General features: G+C 42.2%; 1 protein-coding gene across 1 annotated transcript in view; it reads right to left on the reverse strand.

Moving 5' to 3' along the window:
* PIP4K2A (phosphatidylinositol-5-phosphate 4-kinase type 2 alpha) overlaps positions 1-18,783 on the reverse strand; it is a 179,508-nt gene that overhangs the window by 43,801 nt on the left and 116,924 nt on the right. The window contains exons 4-5 of the mRNA XM_082846835.1: positions 16,243-16,395; positions 2,579-2,725 (exon numbers count right to left, since the gene is read on the reverse strand). Coding sequence (XP_082702961.1) covers positions 2,579-2,725; positions 16,243-16,395 — 300 coding nt within the window. The remainder of the gene's footprint in view (positions 1-2,578; positions 2,726-16,242; positions 16,396-18,783) is intronic.

Below are 18,783 nucleotides of genomic sequence, written 5' to 3' on the forward strand. Positions count from 1 at the left end.
GGGGGGGGCTAAATCCTCAGGTATTAAATACGTGTAATACCTGAGTCTCTGTATCTTTAACCAAGTTTTTTAGTCTCTGTGTGTGTTTTCCCCTCTACGATATAATTTACTCTGCTCCTAATTCTCACTGAAGCTTCGTCTCTATGTAAAAATGCAGAGCATTAGCCTGGAAAAACTCATCCAAATTTAAATTCATTCAGAATTTAAAAATTAAAACAAAATTAGAAACGTTAAGTCAGTCAAGGCTGAGAGTCTGAGCCATGAAATGATGCCAGATGCCCAGGTTCTCTCACAATGGCAAGTACTGGCAAGAAAAGTTTACTCTACAAGCTAAAAAGGGAGATGAAATCATGACATCCAAGGTTAAAACTATAACATCCAGTCTATAAGCATAATTTACATCAGGATATGCTTGAACAGGACATGCTCAAGCAGGATATGCTTAAGATAGAGGCACTAACCTTAAGCATTTCCGGGGGATGAAAAAGTAGAACCAAAACAACTGCCTTTAAGGGACTTATCAGTAGAATGGATGAGACAATGAAAATCCATCCACTCCTCCCCACATGCCGTGCCTTACGGTGGACGTGCCACATACATATCTCATTAATCCTCACAGCAGCGGAGGTAAGATCACCTCTGTTCTACAGATGAAGAAACTGTGGCTCATAGAGGTTCAGCATCTTGCACACAGCTAACAAGTAGTAAAAAACCAGGACATGTGGCTTCAGAGGTCAACTGGCTTCTTACACGGGAGAGTCAGGCCAATGAAAAGACCTATAATACTCAGCAGAGTGAGCTAAGTAACACTGCCAAGGGCCTCATGAGGGAGATGGTTCCAAAGAGCCCTGTAGCCCTGTAGGCTGGGATTTCCACCTGTAAAATAGCTACGACTCGGAGGCAGGACAGAGCAAAGCTGTATTTGGGAAGCTTAACTGCAGAGGGTAGGAGATAAGCCTAGAACATTCCCCCTCCCTTAGACTAGCATTTCTCAAAGCATAGTTCAGCACCCAGGGGTCTGCAAAGGCAAAACTATCTCTATAATAATACTGAGACACTATTTGCCTATTTCACCACCTTGATATTTGCACGGATACTGCAGATACAATGGTGGGTAAAACTGCTGGCAGTTCAGCACAAACCCAGCAGTGGCACCAAATGGTATTAGTGGAGTTTGTCATAAAACATATGAATAGCCTCGAGGAAGCAGTTCACCTAACTCAGTCAATCCATCGTTCCAAATGACCAAAGCATGACGTAGCCAGGCCAACGTGCGCAAAGTTCACCGATGTGATTTCAGATTCCACACTGTAACTCAGCTTTGAGACATTACCACTTGTCAGGTTAAGGTGTGATATCAAAGGAAAACATCCACAAATTTCTGAAAAAGTTATTAAAAACTCCTCCTCTCCTTTTCCAACTACATATTTGTGTAAGGTCTGATTTTCTTCATACACTTCAATCAAATAACTTGGCAACAGGTGGACAGCCAAACCAGACAGGATGTTCTGTCTCACCAAACCTGACATTAGAGAGATTTGCAAAGATAAAAAAACAATGCTACCTGTTCCACTAAACTCTTTGATTTGGAAGGTATTTTTCATAAAGATATGCTAACATGTAATGGTTTTACTATTTTAAACAAGTTTTTTTCAATGTCTCATTTCTAATATTGTAAGTATTAGTACATAATACAGTACATAAGCAGAAGCTTTCTGGGGTCCTCTTTTAAGGGTGTGAAGGAGTCTGAGATGATAAAAAAAAAATTCAAGATCCACTGATGAAGACCAAAGGTTGGAAAACTTTTTCTGAAAAGGGTCAGAGGGGTAGTATTTCAGGCTTTGTGGTCCAAAACGGTCTTTATGGTAACTACTCAACTCTGCTGTTACAGTGCAACCACATAACGATACACAAACCACAGGCACTGTGGGATTCCGATAAAACGATTTACAAAAATGGCCATGTTGGCTGTGCCACGGAGGCAGGTCACAGCCTGCCAGCTCCTGACCTGGACGTTGCCTATGTCGGTGATCCCAGAAGTCAGATCCCCTCACTCCACAATCAGAATTTCCAGTGGTCCGCCCCTCACTTGGGGTCTCTGAAACAGCCTGTCTCCAGGCCTGCTCCTCAGCCTATCCCTCACCTCCCTTCAGGTCTGCAGTGAAGCAAAACCCTATTCCAAACCGCATCCCTTCCCCATGCTTCCCGTCTTTACTTCTGTCCATGGCACTGATCACTTCCTAGTATACTCCATGATTTACTTACCCCTTTTACTTATTACCATCCATCTTTACCCACCAGAATGTCAGCTCGTTGAGAGCAGGTTTGGTCTGTTTTGTTCATCGAGCTATTCCCAGCACCTAAAGCAGTGCCTGGCCCATAGCTGGTGTTTGATACATACTTGTTGAATAAAATAGACATGGTATCTCTCGTAGGTACAAGTGGTCCTCGCTTAACACAAAGGAGCGCTCCTGGCAGCTTTGTGCTCTGGGCGCCTCCTAAGTGCTCAGCATGATCAATTACATACAACGTGGATGACCAAACTTAATGAATAAAAGTTAATAAAAATCAGTCTTACCTTTAAGTCATATTTCCTATATACAGATAAACGGTGGCTGAACACATTTCTTGTAACAATCACATATATTTCAACTCCATCAACATTAAGCCGGTACATGCCCAGGAACTGGGGAAGAAGGGTGATCCCATGACATTCCACTATATACTGCATAGGAGAGAAAGAAAAAAGGGGGGGAAATGATCCAGTCAAAAGGTGTTCATTCAGATGTAAAATGTAACTCTTCTGCTCTGGTGTTTATACAAAGTGATAATGGTTTATTATCCAACTATTAATGTCCTGTTTACAGAAAATGACCATGTTTGTACTGCCTTTAGCAGTACAGGTCTGCATCCACCGTGCAGACACAGATAAAATTCAACTCTATCTCGAGAGATATTTTCTCCCTAACATTCCAAACTAATTTGTAAAGTCAAAACTTGGATATAATGGTGTAGGGTGAGAGGACAAGTGATTGGTCCTTTCTGTAATTCCTTTAAAGTGAAATCACACTCTACCTGGGGCTGCCATCTTCCTCCCTAGAAGCCTTTGTGATGATTTCATGAGGTTGAGAGGCAGCGTGACTTGGCCACTAAGATCAACTCCTTTAACAGTGTTGAAGTCGAGGTTAAAAAGGCCATTGTGGAGAAAGCTCAGTGTTAGAAGCTGGGAGAGTTGGGCTCCAGTCCTGGTTTTCCTGTTTCTTATTCAGACTCTAATGTTTAAATTGCCCACTGGTCTCCCAAGGCAAAAGGAATAAAAGCAAAAATAAACAAATGGGACCTAATCAAACATACAAGCTTCTGCACAGCAAACGAAACCATAAACAAAATGAAAAGACAGCCTACAGAATGGGAGAATGTATTTGCAAATGAAGCAACCGACAAGGGCTTAATTTCCAAAATATACAAACAACTCATACAACTCAACAACAACAAAAAACCAACAACCCAATCAAAGATTGGTTTTTCGAAAAACACTTCTCCAAAGAGGAAATACAAATGGCCAACAGGCACATGAAAAGATGCTCAGCATCACTGATTATTAGAGAAATGCAAATTAGAACTACAATGAGGTACCACCTCACACCAGTCAGAATGGCCATCATTCACAAGTCTACAAATAACAAATGCTGGAGAGGGTGCGGAGAAAAGGGAACCCTCCTACACTGTTGGTGGGAATGTAAATTGGTGCAGCCACTATGGAGAACAGTATGAAGGTTCCTCAAAAAAACTAAAAACAGAGTTGCCATATGATCCAGCAATCCCACTCCTGGGCATATACTGAGAAAAAATGATAATTTGAAAAGATACATGCACCCCTCTGTTCATAGCAGCACTAGTTACAATAGCCAAGACATGTAAACAAACTAAATGTCCATCCTCAGAGGAATGGATAAAGATGTGGTATATATATACACAATGGAATATTACTCAGCCATCAAAAAGAATTAAATAATGCCATTTGCAGCAACATGGATGGACCTAGAGATTATCATACTAAGCGAAGTAAACGAGAAAGACAAATGCCATATATCACTTATATATGGAATCTAAAATACGATACAGATCAGCATAGCTATGAAACAAAAACAGACTCACAACTATAGAGAACAGACTTGTGGTTGCCAAGGGGGAGGGAGGATAGGAATGGGAATTTGATTTTAGCAGAGGCAAACTATTATACATAGGATGGATAAACAACATCATACTGTATAGCACAGGGAACTATATTCAATATTCTGTGACAAACCACAGTGGAAAAGAATATATATATGTATAACTGAGTCACTTTGCTGTACAGCAGAAATTAATACATTATAAATTAACTATACTTCAATAAAATTAAAAAAAATAATTTATGAAAAAATATTCTTCTTTTTTTGGATACATTAAAATGAATACTTTGTATATTTACAAGTGACATTGAATAAAAAATTCATGTCAGTGAAGAAATAAATAAACTGCTCACCAGAGCAGCGGTGTGAAAAAGGGCTTGCCCCCAGTCTACAGACAGATGGACACACTCTGGCCCCACGTTGGATTCATCAAATCCACTGAACAAGTCCCAGAACTGACACCATTTCCAAGGAGAGTTGCAAAAACACAACATGCGTTTATCAGTCTTGAATGACGATACTCTAAAAGGCCACAAGATGGAGACACTTCTCCTCAAAAGACCATCCTTACAAACTGGGTCCCATTGCACTTTCCGAAGGAAAGTTAGGTTTTCCTTTCTTTAAAATGAAGGGGAAAGAAGATTTCAAAAAAGCTCTTTTATTCCCATGACATGTGTGTGAACTCTCTAGGATAACTGAACAGCATGAATAACATGATTCCAAAATTGTAAAAATGGTACCTGTTGTGCCTATTTACAGAGATGTGTCTGGAAGAATGGTCACTATGGTAATGGTGAAATTTAGGGTAACTGCTTTCTTCCTTTTTTAAAAAAAAAAAAACTATTCTGCTCGAAGTTTTCTGTTGTACAGTGAACATTTTATAAAAATAAGAAAGTAATCAGAATGCCCTTTCAAACTTTTTAGTGGTAAACACTGTAATAATCAACTCTGATAATATTAAACCAACTTAAGATTTTTTTTTTAAAAGCCTTTAGTTTTTATCATTAAAGAAAAGATGAACAGCATCAGTAGAGGAGTTTGATTTTTGCCACCCAGAGTTTTGGAAGACTTTAAAGATGCTCCTGCCCTTAAAAAAAAATCTTACCGACCATAATTGAGCTATATTTTAGTTTGATGGATTTTTCTGAGTTTCACCCACAACCTGCTCTTAATGCAAAGTCTGATCAGAGGAACATTTTCTATTTCTCGCCTTTCAAAAAACAGTAAATTAACTTGATTTTCGCTAATACAAAATAGGTGGTAAAGAGCTCTTGGCTGAAATGAAGATTTCTCACATCTGATGTAAAGCAACAAAAGAGAGTGGTTGTCTGGTACCTCTGAAGAGAGATGGCTGGATGGGCCTTTTAAACACATGGAGGCACACAGGTTTCAGTTTGGCTGTTCAGGTCCCCTGCCTTTGTGCCATTCTGCTCAGTTATTCTCATCATGGCCTACCTTTTAAAAGTCCTGCTGGTAAAAGATATCTCTTAGATCAAAATCTTGGTACAGTCACAGAGCACCCGGAACACAGCAGATACTGACCACTAACCATATTGATGAATATATTAAAGAAACCTGACTACAGGAAATCACCGACAAGCTGTTTTTTTCCCCCAGGGGAAAACACACACACAGATTACATTCTACAACTCCTCTATCTTTAAGATTACATAAGTTACTCCATGTTAAAAAAAACAGATCAAATTTGATCCACTTCATCCAGCAAGTTTCTATGTGCACTTGTTCTCAAAGGCAAGGCTCACCTATGAGGCTCTCTGATGAACACCTTGAAAAATAGAGAGTTAATAAACTTAAAACTCCTGAGTTTATAAATATGTACAAAACCACAACCACAGAAAGCCTCTCACGTTAGAGTTCAGTATTGACAAGCAGCAGTTGGTAGCAAAGGTTTAGAAAGCATTTATGCATCAAAACTTTGCAGAAGAGAAAATTCTCCCCGTGAACTGAATTTCTGGGTGGGCGCACCGGGAAGACGCTGCTTCACGTCAGTGGAGGAAGGTCTCACTGGGTCTGTGAGCACCTGGGCTGGGGCACCACTGCACACGGAGTCACTGCGTGTGGGAGTTGACACAAACAGGCCCAGATACGATTCCCCTCAGATTCTTCACCAGCTGACCCAGGAAATGCTGTGCACACACCCCCTACATCAGTGGGCACATCTATGAGGGTTCCCCCACCCCACAAACTACTGGACGTTATCCCACATCTAGGGAGACTGTAAACTCATGGCCACAGCACGCTGCTCGAGCCTTCCTGATCCAGCTCCACATTCACTAGCTGTGTGACCTTGGGGAATTATTCAACCTCTCTGTGTCTCTGCATTTGGAGATGAGGCATAAGATTAGTAGTGAGAGCATAGGGGTTTTGTGAAGGGTGTGAAGATCAGGGAAACAGCACTGCAAGGATGGCGGTGATTCAAGCAGGAGCCAGACGAAACCAGGACCCTGGGGCGAGGGGTGGGAAAGGAAGTAGGGAAGGAAAGGGCGACGGAGGCAAGCTTGCACCTGATGTGCTCCTCAAATGCTCCCTGAGAAATGGATTCTGTTTAAATGCAGGATGGGAACTCCCAATTTCAGGGAATCTCCACAGAACAGACTTACCAAAAATGAATAACGTTGCATGTGTGTGTATTTATTTATAAAGTGAGGCGATATTTTTGTAAATGTGAAAGAAACACTAAAAAATTATATTTCTCACTCATATTGCTTTTAGGATCAGAACTCTAAGCACTTCCCCTTCAAAAGCTTAACCACTGACAAATTAACAAAACAACCTGTAAATAAATGCTTCAAAAATTATTTTAAAAGGGTGTATTGGTAGCACTACAGTATCATGATCAGGTTTTTGGCACGAGCAACCTTTGTTTAATAGTTACAGCCTCAGCATCTATTAATTTCTTTTTAACATTGTTGATTTGATTACAAGACAATCTAAGGATGAACCTTTGCTTCATCCTTTTTAAATGCTTAATTTCGAATTCTTGTAATTACAAGAATGGAGAAATAGCGACTTAATCCCGAGGGTCACTCTTTAAAAACGGTGTAGGGGAATTCCCTGGCGGTCCAGTGGTCGGGACTCGGTGCTCCCACTGCCAGGGCACAGGTTCAGTCCCTGGTCGGGGAACCAAGATCCCCCAAGCAGCTCAGCGTGGCCAAAAAATAAATAAATAAAATAAATGAAATAAAATAAATAAAATAAAATAAAATAAAAATAAGTGTAGGTATTTCTTTCACTTTCAACCACTGTTCTGATGTGGCTACAAGGCAATCCTGCCTAACTGGCAAAGGACATAACGCAGATGTTCCTTGTCTGCCATGTTAAAATCTGTTTACAGACTCAACAGGTGCAGTGCCCTAGTGCCACCCAGTAGACTCTTCCCTAGAGGTCAGATGAGTCTGTGGACTTCTGCCCTGTGCCACTCTGAGGTCCCAAGGGAGACAAGAGGTCACAAGTGGACCAAACACTTGGCGAAGCTGGTCATCCACGTGTGGCTCAGGAATTAAGAGCACACACCTGCCAGAGGGCTGACTGTTCTGAGGGCCCCAGCTGTGTACGTACAAGCCTGCAGAGCCTTCCTCTCAGTGGCTCCTTAGATCCGCTCCTTTCCCAGAGGCCTTCCCATCTGTGGCCCAAAGCTGGCCTGTTATTTCCACCCCTCCAGGCTCTCTAGGTCACCTTCTCTCACATCAAACAGGGAAAGTCTTGTCTGGCACATGAACTGGCAGCTTTCAGATGCTTGCGATTCAGTGATGACACTGAGCTTCCATCTGAATAAGGCATGGAACAGTTAGTCCCAAATTTTTAAAAAGTGACCTTGATGGTCATCAATTCTTCTTACACTTACTATATGGAGCTAAAACCATCACAAGTGTTCTTGGGATCAGCGTCCATATTCTCAGTGTTAAACTCACGGCATGACCTACATTTGCATTTTTAAAATATTGTTTTTTATTAAGTATTTTTCACTTTTGCATTTTCATAGCTGGATGCCTCGTGTCACCTTGCGTTGTCATTTATCCTGCAGTGGCTTCTGTGTTTTCCAAGAGTGCTTCTCAGACACTTGTATTTGCTGGCAATGTTCATCTGTAACCAATAACAGTTTTTACTTTTTTCTGTCTTCTTTTAAAAAATATCTTCTTGTACGAAAACTCCATGGTGTCACCAGTAAAGGCAAATTTTATCTCTTCATTAGTCTCCCTTAGAGCTTTTTCCTATATAACAGCTTGTCAGAACTGTAATGTAATGACAAATTGACGTGGTGAAATAGGAATTTTAAAAACATAAAATGCAACAGCCACAAGATCTCGGTTTCCTTTGCTCTTGGGTGCTCAGCAAGAATAACAAGTATTATGAATCCCCGATTTGTTGCTTCTTCTCATGCAAAATGAAATGCCATTAAAAGACTCACAGCTGACTGAAGGTTTCAGCAGAGAGGATTCTAAGTGATGTACTGGAACGGATAAATATTTATATCTCCGCATGATAGTGTGAACCTGGGCTCCAGCTCTTGGAAATTGCTGTTATTATCATGTTTCACTCATTTTTTTTAGAGGCTTGAAGTGACAATTTAATATAGCATCAAATTAATACTTCAATGTAAAGTCTTGCTTCAGTTAATGTTTTTGAAAGGTTAAATTATCTGTAATCCTTATTGTGCCTCTGCCTATGTTTACAGATCGCTGCAACAACATTCTTTTCATAACGGTGGGGGGGGGGAGAGAAAGAAAGAAAAAGGGAAAGAAGGAAGGAGGGAAGGAGAGAAAAAGGAAAGAGGAAAAAAAGGAAGGAAGGAAGGAAGAAAAGACAAAGAAAAGAAAGAAGCCAGCCTGAAATTAAGGATTGGTTTGCTTTAAAAGGACCAAATAAATAAATAATCCAAACATTCCTTGAATATTTTGAATTAGCCTTCAAAATTCCTTGAATTTTGGGATAATGGTCCATGTCAGTTAATATGATATCTTTCGGTTTCAAATAGTTTTAAGTCATAAAAGAATGTAAGGATGACTCCATTTAAGCTAATGTAAGTATAAAATTTTACTACTTTTCTTAAACTTAATAAAAAGCAGGCTTAAAAGGAATAAACATTCCTCTGCAGTATTTACAAACATTCTTAGTACTGAGATACTGCAGAATGTACCTGAATGCAAACATTGGTGCCCCTAACTCTGTTTGTTATGCTGTTCTAGAGACCCATACATAACATCATCATTAAAGATGATATGGCTTTGTAAAAAACACCTTATCAGGGACTTCCCGGGTGGTCCAGTGGTTAGGACTCTGAGCTTTCACTGCCAAGGGCCCAGATTCAACCCCCGGTTGGGGAACTAAGGTCCCACAAGCCGTGCAGTGTGGCCAAAAAAAACCAAAACAAAAAAACTCACCTTACCATAAGTATAGATGGAGTTTACTCAGTGGTTACAACTGAAATGCAGATGGACCGCCCCAAGCATCCCGGTGTTACGCGCTCTGGGAGGCCTGGCTGCCCAGCTCTGCAGTGCAGTCAGCAGCCTTTGGTTGGCAGCTCCTTCTGGGCCTGCCTTCCTGTCCCTTTGGCCCAACATGGCCGCATCTGGGTGGAGGACCCCAAAGGGCCCCACCAGGTTGGCTGGCAGCCTGCCCCTCCCCCTCTGTCCAGTCTTCCTCCTTTCCTCCTCCCTCACTGGCTTCCATCCCTAATCAGTATCCTGACTCCACATGCTGTAGGCCTTCTGCTCAGGCCAGTCACTCCTGAGCAGCAGACGCAAGAGGCAACAGATTCAGGACCTCCAGGAATGGCAGCGCTTAGGACTACCGGAAATAGAACTTGAAGAGTTATGCATAGAGCATTTGAAGAAATAAAAGGATGCAAGTTCAGAAATGAGCATATATAATAAAAAACGGTCAGGAGTGCACTGGTGGATTTTTTTAAATGGAACTTCTAGAAGGAAAAATATGATCATTGAAATAAAAAACCATTGGACAGGGAGGCAACAGATTAGAACAGCTGAATAGAGAATTAGGAGTGGGTGACACAGCTGAGAAATTTATCCCAAACGGAGCAGAGATGTTTGGAGACGGAAAACGGGAAAGGAAAGTGAAGCGCCGTGGAGGCTGGAATGAAAATGTCAAATCCGTAGATGCTGGAGAGAGGCGGGGAGACAGGCGATGTATGAAGAAAAAAGAACAACGGGAATTCAAGAAACTGGAGATAACGTGCTGCAGGAAACACTTGCTGCTGAGTGGGCTGCGCAGCTGGAAACCTGGGGAACGACGGCTGGGACGCTGGGAACAGACGGTGACGCCCCCACCTGCAAAGTGTCTGCAGAGTGGAACTGGAAGGGGTGCTCCCCAGGCCACAGGGACCCTGGAGGTGGCAGCGCCTTCCAGACTTTACTAAGAGAGAAGCAAGAAAAGTTTGTGCAGCTTCTGAAGGCACAGAGGCTCTGCTGGGAGTTGCCTTGAATCTCACAGTTCCAGGTGCTTACAGGGCTTAACACTTTAATGTGCTTTTCACATTTCGACTGGCCTCTCCTCCAAAGAGAACAGAAAAGCCAGAGAGCAGACTCGGAACGTTTCTCCTGCTCTGGAAAGCTGGTCCTGTGCTGCCACTTACAGGGCCTTCGTCAGCATCACCCGGGAGCACGTGAAGAACACGGCATCTCAGGTCCACCCACGATCTACTGAGTTGGAATGTGAATTTTTTACAAGATGCGCGGGGGTTCCGTCTATGATCGGCAGTTTGGGAAGCGCTGAAGGAGTGTGTAACTTCTTCTCTTTGGGCACCACGCCCTCAATTTTTAAATTTTAATTTTTGGCTTTTAAGGGACCTATTTTCTCGGTTTCTCTCTGTTCGCGGCCAATGTGACTGTCCTTCATGGGAGGATAAAAAGATGTACTCCAAGGAGGTTCCAAAAAAGTCAAGCATTCACCCCCCAATCCTTTACTGAAACTTGAGGTACTAGCTAGCTTTTTCAACAAGGATTTCAGATTTTTAGGTGTAACTTCTAGATTTGGTTCAAGGTGCTGTCTCCCAAATAACAAAGGACAGGAAAGGATTTTTAGGTTACTTTATCAGTTTTGTCAACTCAGTCACTTCGAAATAAAAAACAAATAAATTTAAACACTACATTTCAAAAACGTAAAAGATATTCCTAACACTATTTTTGTAAGGCATTTCTTGATCATCTGCATTGGAACTTGTTCCCTCCGCTAAAATTTCTAAAATTTTATTGACATTGACTCTTAATTAAAGCCGAAGCCACACGATACCAAAACTCCCAATGAATTCAGGTCAAAAAAGAAAAATCAGTCAATTTCGAAGAAATAAGACATTCAAGAAGGTTCTTGACCATTTTTTCCTTTTTGAATGCTCTTCAGCATTGCTCAGCTAATCAGGTGATAATCGCCATTTATTTATTATATTTTTAAATTTTTATTGGAGTATAGCTGCTTTACAATGTTGTGTTAGTTTCTGCTGCACAGCAAAGTGAATCAGCTGTACATATACATATATCCCCTCTTCTTTGGATAATCGTAATTTGTAAGACCTGAGTTTGTCCTAACCTAACAGAAATTTGAAGAAAAGGATATTTACACCAAAGCACTAAGTTATTTTCCCAACCATAAAAAAAGAGAAAAAGGAAGAGACATAAAAGTTTGCTCTGCTTAATATAAATTTTCCGTTCGTCTGAAAGATGATGCTATTTTTTCTTAGCGAACAGTGGAAATTAGGGTAGGATTTGGGCAGCAAATAAGGACTAAGGCAAGATGCTGGAGCTTGGAAAAAAAAAATCTAACTCCTCATGGTTTGAATCTTCAGATTTTTCTCCATCTGTGCCACACTCTACCAGAAACCAGGCCCCCTAGTGGATTCAAAGAGCAAATGATTTCGACACTGGGACTATGGCAACTAAGTATGTGCAAGAAAGGTATTTAATGATCTTATTCGATCATTTACATAGCACTTATCATATACCAGGCACTACTCTGAGCAGGTTATATAATAAATATCAATTCACCTGATTAGTACAACACTGGATGAAGGAGGTACTATTATCCAAATTGTATAGACAGAGAAGTGGGTGCAGAGAGGATAGGAAACTTGGCCAAGGTCACACAGCAGGTCGGGAGCAAAGCAGTCAGCTGCAGAGTGTGTGCCCTGAAAACCACCTGTCACACAGCACTGCTGGTGAGGTTGGCTCATCAGAAAATTAACCCTAAGAGGAATTTATTTAAATATCTAGCAATGTTCTACTTCTCCAGAGGCTGGCCTCGGGGTAATTTTAACCTTCCAGAATACAGCTGCACCTCCGGATATATCTTACTAAAACAATAAAACAATGAAAGAAAAGAAAAAAGAGACGTCAAGCGCCACAGAGTAACCAAAGCTGTCAGAAAGCCCATCCAATTTATTCCGCAGGAGCCGCCCTCTCTGAGAGCCTGTCCATCTACTGATCTGGGATCTGAACACGCCTACTGACCTGTCCAGACGGGGTGGGGATTTTCAGAAGCAAAGGCACATTCGAAGGTAAAAGCAACAAAAAGCAAGAAGAAATATATGAACTGACAGTCCCCACTGAAGCAGGAGACAGAAAAATTTTGACTAGACATAAATCCTAAAAGTAGTCTGGGCCACCTTACATCCTCTCTGGAATTAGGTCAAGAGTAAATACACGGCACAGGGAAAACAGTCAATAGTATTATAATAGCTTTGTGTGGTGCATAATCTATAAAAATATCGCAGCACTATGCTGCCCACCTGAAACCAGTATAATATTGTAAGTCAATTACACTTCAAGAAGAAAGAGGGTAAATACATGCACAAACGAATGAAAGGGTGAATGAAATGCAGATGGGGAAACTGAGGTTCAGAGATCGCTTAAGTAACCAGTTTGTGACAAACTATGACTTAGGTCTCCTGACTTTCAATGTAGTGTCCTTTAAATAAATCATATTAACAATGGTGACTCTCAATCACTAAGACCCTTTACCTCTGTTTATTTAAAACTTGTTTTCTTCCAGCTTTATTGAATATGATTGACATACAGCACTGTACAAAGTTTAAGGTATACCACATAATGATTTGATTTCCCACATACGTCATGAGATGATGATCACAGTAAGTTTAGTGAACATCCAGCATCTCACAGAGACACAATAGCAAAGAAATAGGAAAAACGTATTTTCCTTGTGACGAGAACTGTTAGGATTTCCTCTCTTAACAGCCTGCATATATAACACACAGCAGCGTTAATATTTATCATGTTGTACATTGCATTCCAAGTACTTATAACTAGAAGCTTTCACCTTTTGACTACCTTCATCCAATTCCCCCACCTCTGGTAACCACAAATCTGATCCCTTTTTCTATGGCTTTGTTTGTTTTTCAAGAATAATTGACCTACAACACTCTGTTTTAAGGTTAACACTAAGACCCTTTATATTTAAAATACTTTTTATAAGAAGCAAAACACAGATGCTGAAGAAATGAGAAATGAGCTTTTTCTGGATAAAGAATATACCAAGAAAATAATCATTCTGTAGCAGTGAAATGAAATATTTAGTACTGTGACAGCCCCTGGAGCATGTTAATATTTTGCTCCCCAATGTATTTTATGTAATAATGATGATATGTCAAATCTGCATGTTTGTTACAGTAACTACCCCAGAGGAGACGTTTCAAACTGTAATTTCTGTATAGTCAAAAAATTCTGAACTCAAAGATGTCATCAAGAAGTTGATATTTGAATTGCATGTCACACTGTATTAGAATAGTATCATAGTCACTTATCAGAATAATATGTTTTCATCAGTCACTGAAGTATCACATTGCTTTAAGAGTTCTGAGACAATTTAAAGAAAGCAGAAAAAGAATGCATCAGCGCGACATTAAGTTCCAGAGAGGAGTGAATGGCTAAAGCTGCGTCCTAGAATTCCATTTATTCAGAAGCCAACGCCTGAGCATTTTTACCCTCATAGGTACTAACCCAGCGCTTCAAAATTTCCTTCACAATCGGCAACAGCATAAGCGCTGTAGGACCGATTTCAAAAGGAATAGATGTTATAAAAGATTGATTAGATGTTTAATGGATTTAGAGGCTGAACAGTGTTTTTGAGAAAAACAAATGAGGGGCAGTCCTAAGTTTCCAGAAACAGAAGGTAGCTTCAAGATGTTCACAGACCTCACTGCAAGCAAAATGCAGTTGATCAAGCTCGGTGCTTTGTGTCTACCTAGAGGGGTGGCATAGGGAGGGTGGGAGACACAAGAGGGAGGAGATATGGGGATACATGTGTATGTAGAGCTGATTCACTTTGTTATATAGCAGAAACTAACACACCATTGTAAAACAATTATACTCAATAAAGATGTTAAAAAAAAATTAAAAATTTTTTAAAATGCAGTTGTTCATATTTGAGAAGAATAAGCAACTGCCAAGAAATAATTCCTGGGGCTTCCCTGGTGGCGCAGTGGTTAAGAATCCGCCTGCCAACTCCGGGGACACAGGTTCGAGCCCTGGTCCGGGAAGATCTCACATGTCAACGGAGCAACAACTACTGAGCCTGTGCTCTAGAGCCTGCGAGCCTGCGAGCCACAACTACTGAGCCCGCGTGCCACAACTACTGAAGCCCGCGTGCCTAGAGCCCGTGCTCTGCAACAAGAGGAGCCACCGCAATGAGAAGCCTGCGCACCGCAACGAAGAGTAGCCCCCGCTCGCCGCAACTAGAGAAAGCCTGCATGCAGTAACGAAGACCCAACGCAGCCAAAAAATAAGGAAATAAATAAATAAGTAAATTTATAAAAAAAAAGAAATAATTCCTGATGTCAGCAGAAAGCGTGACAGTAAAGGAAGGAAGCTGACTTTTACAGGCACCTCAGAGCCTACAAATCCAACCAAGCAGTACCTTTGAAGGAGTCACTTTGAGAGGCTGGTACTTGATGTGATGGTTTAAACACTTGAGAAGCCTCTGGTTAACAGCAACAGCGTGTGTGTATGTTTGTGTGTGTTTCAGTGTGTGGTTTAAACACCAGTTCTCAAGGTGGCTGCTGCGATATTGCCATCAATGGTCATATTCATGCCATAAGACTACACTTTCTCAAGGTGACACTGTTGTTACTGGCCACTGGTGTAGGACTTGATGACTGCTATGACCACCACCACGTGTGGAGAGCCTGGCGTGTGGCAGGCACTGTGCTGAGTGCCTGCCCCACAATCGTCAGGGCTCCGGAGTCAGCTGATGTTTCCATCTCCACCGTATAAATCAAGAAGCTGAGGCTTTAAAGTCTGGAAGTCACGTGGCTATTAGTGAGTGACAGGGCTGAGATCTGCACCCAGGACTGTCTGACGTGGGACTTCATGCTGTTACTACTTCACAGTATGACCTCATACAGCTCTAGCTGGGGGCTGGGATCGTGTGCTCTACCAGGCCCTTGTGCTGGAACGTACTGAGGAAGGGAGTCGGGGAGGGGGGGTTGGGGGGTGGGAAAGAAACAGAAAGAGATGGCTGTTCCCAAGGGTAGTTTCACTTTATGCCCAGGTGATGATGAGGGGATAATGCTGACGTGAAAAGGAGGTGGTGAGTAGACAAACACTTTCTAAAATCAGAAACTTCTCTGGGCAGGAGATTGTGAGTGGTGGTGGTGGGGGCGGTGGGCCTTTCTGGGGCCAGGACAGGAAGAGACCTGTGCAAGCAGGAGAGGATCTGTAGGTGTAAATGGATAAATACTCAGAGGTCAGCACCTCACTTCCAGCACGTGCAAAATCACTTCCGAAATGTTGCCAAACCTTAAGCAGAGTGATTTTAAAATCAGAGTGGTAATCATCACAACTATTGTACAGAAGGGTATTTAGATTAAACGTGTTACGTCTATTAACTACCGATCTATTCATTCCTAAATGTTAACTGTCGGTAATCCGGCCACAGTAATTTTTAAAAACACAGCTAGAGGGAATTTTTCTGTCAAATGTGTTCTAGTCATGTCCTAACTATATATTTAAATCTTTGGCCTTGATGATAATTTGTCACAAATGTCAACCTTCTCAGAGTTTCACATAAAGATAAACATTACCTGGTGGTATTTCTTTAGGATGTTGTGCATTTCAGCCACATCTTCACTCGTGATGGTCTTGATGATGTACCTCTTGTCATAGGACGTGTGGAAACGGGCTCCGCTGCGGGCTTGGGAGTCGTTGGGAAGGGGTGCACTCCTGGTCAGGGAATTCTTCCCGTGGGAAGACAGGGGAGGAGGGAAGAGAACCGGTTAAAGACTAATTTCCAGGTCATTTGTTGTCACCACAAGTTTTCAAAAACATCTGTGTTTGGAAGAAGTTGGTAAGTAGGAGGACAACATTTTCTATTCATTGTACCTCAAATGGCAGAAAGGAAAACAGCGATTCTAATGTCTAGAATTATAATCAAAGTTACTTTGTTCACCTTGTTCTTTTGAGTTGGACAAGAGCTGAGATTTCCCTCTCAATAAAATTAGGTTCCAGCCATGAAAGGACATCTTACTTTCCCTGAGTGTTTCCTTGTGTGACAGGTATTCTGCCAAGCGTTATACACAGAGGACTTCTCCCAGCTCTGATAACATTCCCATGAAATGGTTACTAGTGATATCACCGTCGTTGTACAGACGAGGAGATGGGGATCAGAGAGGTATAATCGTTGGGAGAAAGTCACACAGCTAGTAAGGGGAAGAGCCAGAATGCCATCTGCAGTATGGCTGGCTCGGAACCCAAGTTCTCAACTAGTCAACTACTCAAGTAGTAAACAACTTAATTACTAAACCCTGTGGCCCACGGCTGCCCTGGGAGGGCCTGGCCTGGGCAGGTGTGCTCTAACCCAGCTCCAGAAGTTTCTGACCTGGCCCATCCTCCACCCCACTTCAGCCATTTTTGAGGATGATTCATCTCCTGGAGAGGATGGGGCAGGGCTCTGAGCGGGCGCTCTTCTGCAATCACTTCACTCCAGGATCTAGCATTCCATTCCATACTCACTGTCACTCCTGCTGTCTCCCCTGCTCTCACCTGTGACTCCCCTGTTTGAATCTGTTTTCCTAGAGCCTCCAGGAAGTCTGTCCCGCTTTCCCCCAACCGTCTTACACTGGTCACCAGGCTAGTGGATCAGCAAACCCCCAGCATCTGAGGAAGCCTGGTCTTCGCCTCTGCTAACTGTGCCCTTGAGAACCGACCTCCATTCCCTGCCCAGCCCCACTGGACGGCGTATGAGGGATTCACAGGGAAAGACAGTCCCACTTCACCTTCCTCTCCCGAAGTGGGCATTTGAAAGCCCCAACGAACCAAAGTCTGTCTAGTTAGGGGGACACAGATATCTTTAGAGAGGCAGGTGGTATCACTGCATCATGACTGTCAGTGAGAGTTCCCCATCAGTCTAGAATGTTCAAGCCTCCCTAACCTTTCCTTCTTTCCCAGATGAAATCCAGCAGGACTGAGCCGTGTGAGGTCTTAGTGACACTGCGGTGGTGCAGCAACTTGTGGAGGGCCTCCTCGGGCTGAGGGAAGTGAGCACGTTCTCATCTCCAGGACCAGCCCTGGCACCTCGGCTGCTGTCTTTACATCCTGAGACAGCACATCCTGATCTGAATGTAGCCGGGCACAACTGCCAAGTGCAGAGCCGCTCCTGCCAATTAACTGAATTTGCTTTCCTTAGCTTATGAGAAAACTTGAGAGAAGGGGGCGGGAAATCAGTGTAACTCCCAATGATTTTAAAAAGCAGGAACTGGCCATGTTAAATGATGAAGACAGCTGAAACTCATCAGATAGGCTGCGAAGGAGGAAAAGGATTTTCAGGATGAAAATGGCTATAACAACAAGAGTCTGATTCTTACTTATATTGATTTTTTCCCTCAAACATAAAACTCCTCCTTTATACCACTTCCTACTAAGAACAAAAGGGAAGAAAATCAAAGTGAATGCCCTCTTCGGGGGTTTTAAACACTGGCCAAAAACAGCAATCATTGCTCTTGGCTTAACGGTCTTTTTCCTCCCAAACATTAATTTGTAAAAGGTTATTCCAAATAAAACAAGAACACTAGGAACTGTAAGATTACAAATTACTTTCAGGGATAAAAATCAAAGCAGGAACAATCAACTTAATGAAAGACAGGCGGACCAGGTTATAAACTGTGTAAAACTGACAACACATGTAAAATAACTTTTTGGGGGGAGGGGGGAATAGTAAAGGATAATTATATTTAGCAAAGGACAGAATTACAGCAGCATCAGTTTCATAGCCTGTTTTCTTAGGCGTACTGGATATGAAAATGTAACATTCTATTACGGACCAGTGGGAAAGAACAGAACTGAAAGCTGCAGAGTCAGCGATTCTCAAACTCTAATGAGCAACGGAGTCACCTGGGGATCACGTGACAATGCAGCGTCTGACCTGGCAGGTGTGGGATGGGGCGTCTGAAGCAGCAGAAGACGCCGATACAGCTGCAGCAGGTCTGCAGACCACACGTGAGAACCAAGAGTCTACTGAATCGTGGCTACGAGGGGATCTGTCTGGTGCAGAGCGTGGAGAGTCTAGTGTATTAAGTGTGCTATAATTACAAACGTACCTGCCTGAACGCCTGTCCCATTATAGTCTG

This window comes from Leucopleurus acutus (genome assembly GCF_964270905.1).
Source record: "Leucopleurus acutus genome assembly, chromosome: 1".
Taxonomy (NCBI): Eukaryota; Metazoa; Chordata; class Mammalia; order Artiodactyla; family Delphinidae; genus Leucopleurus; species Leucopleurus acutus.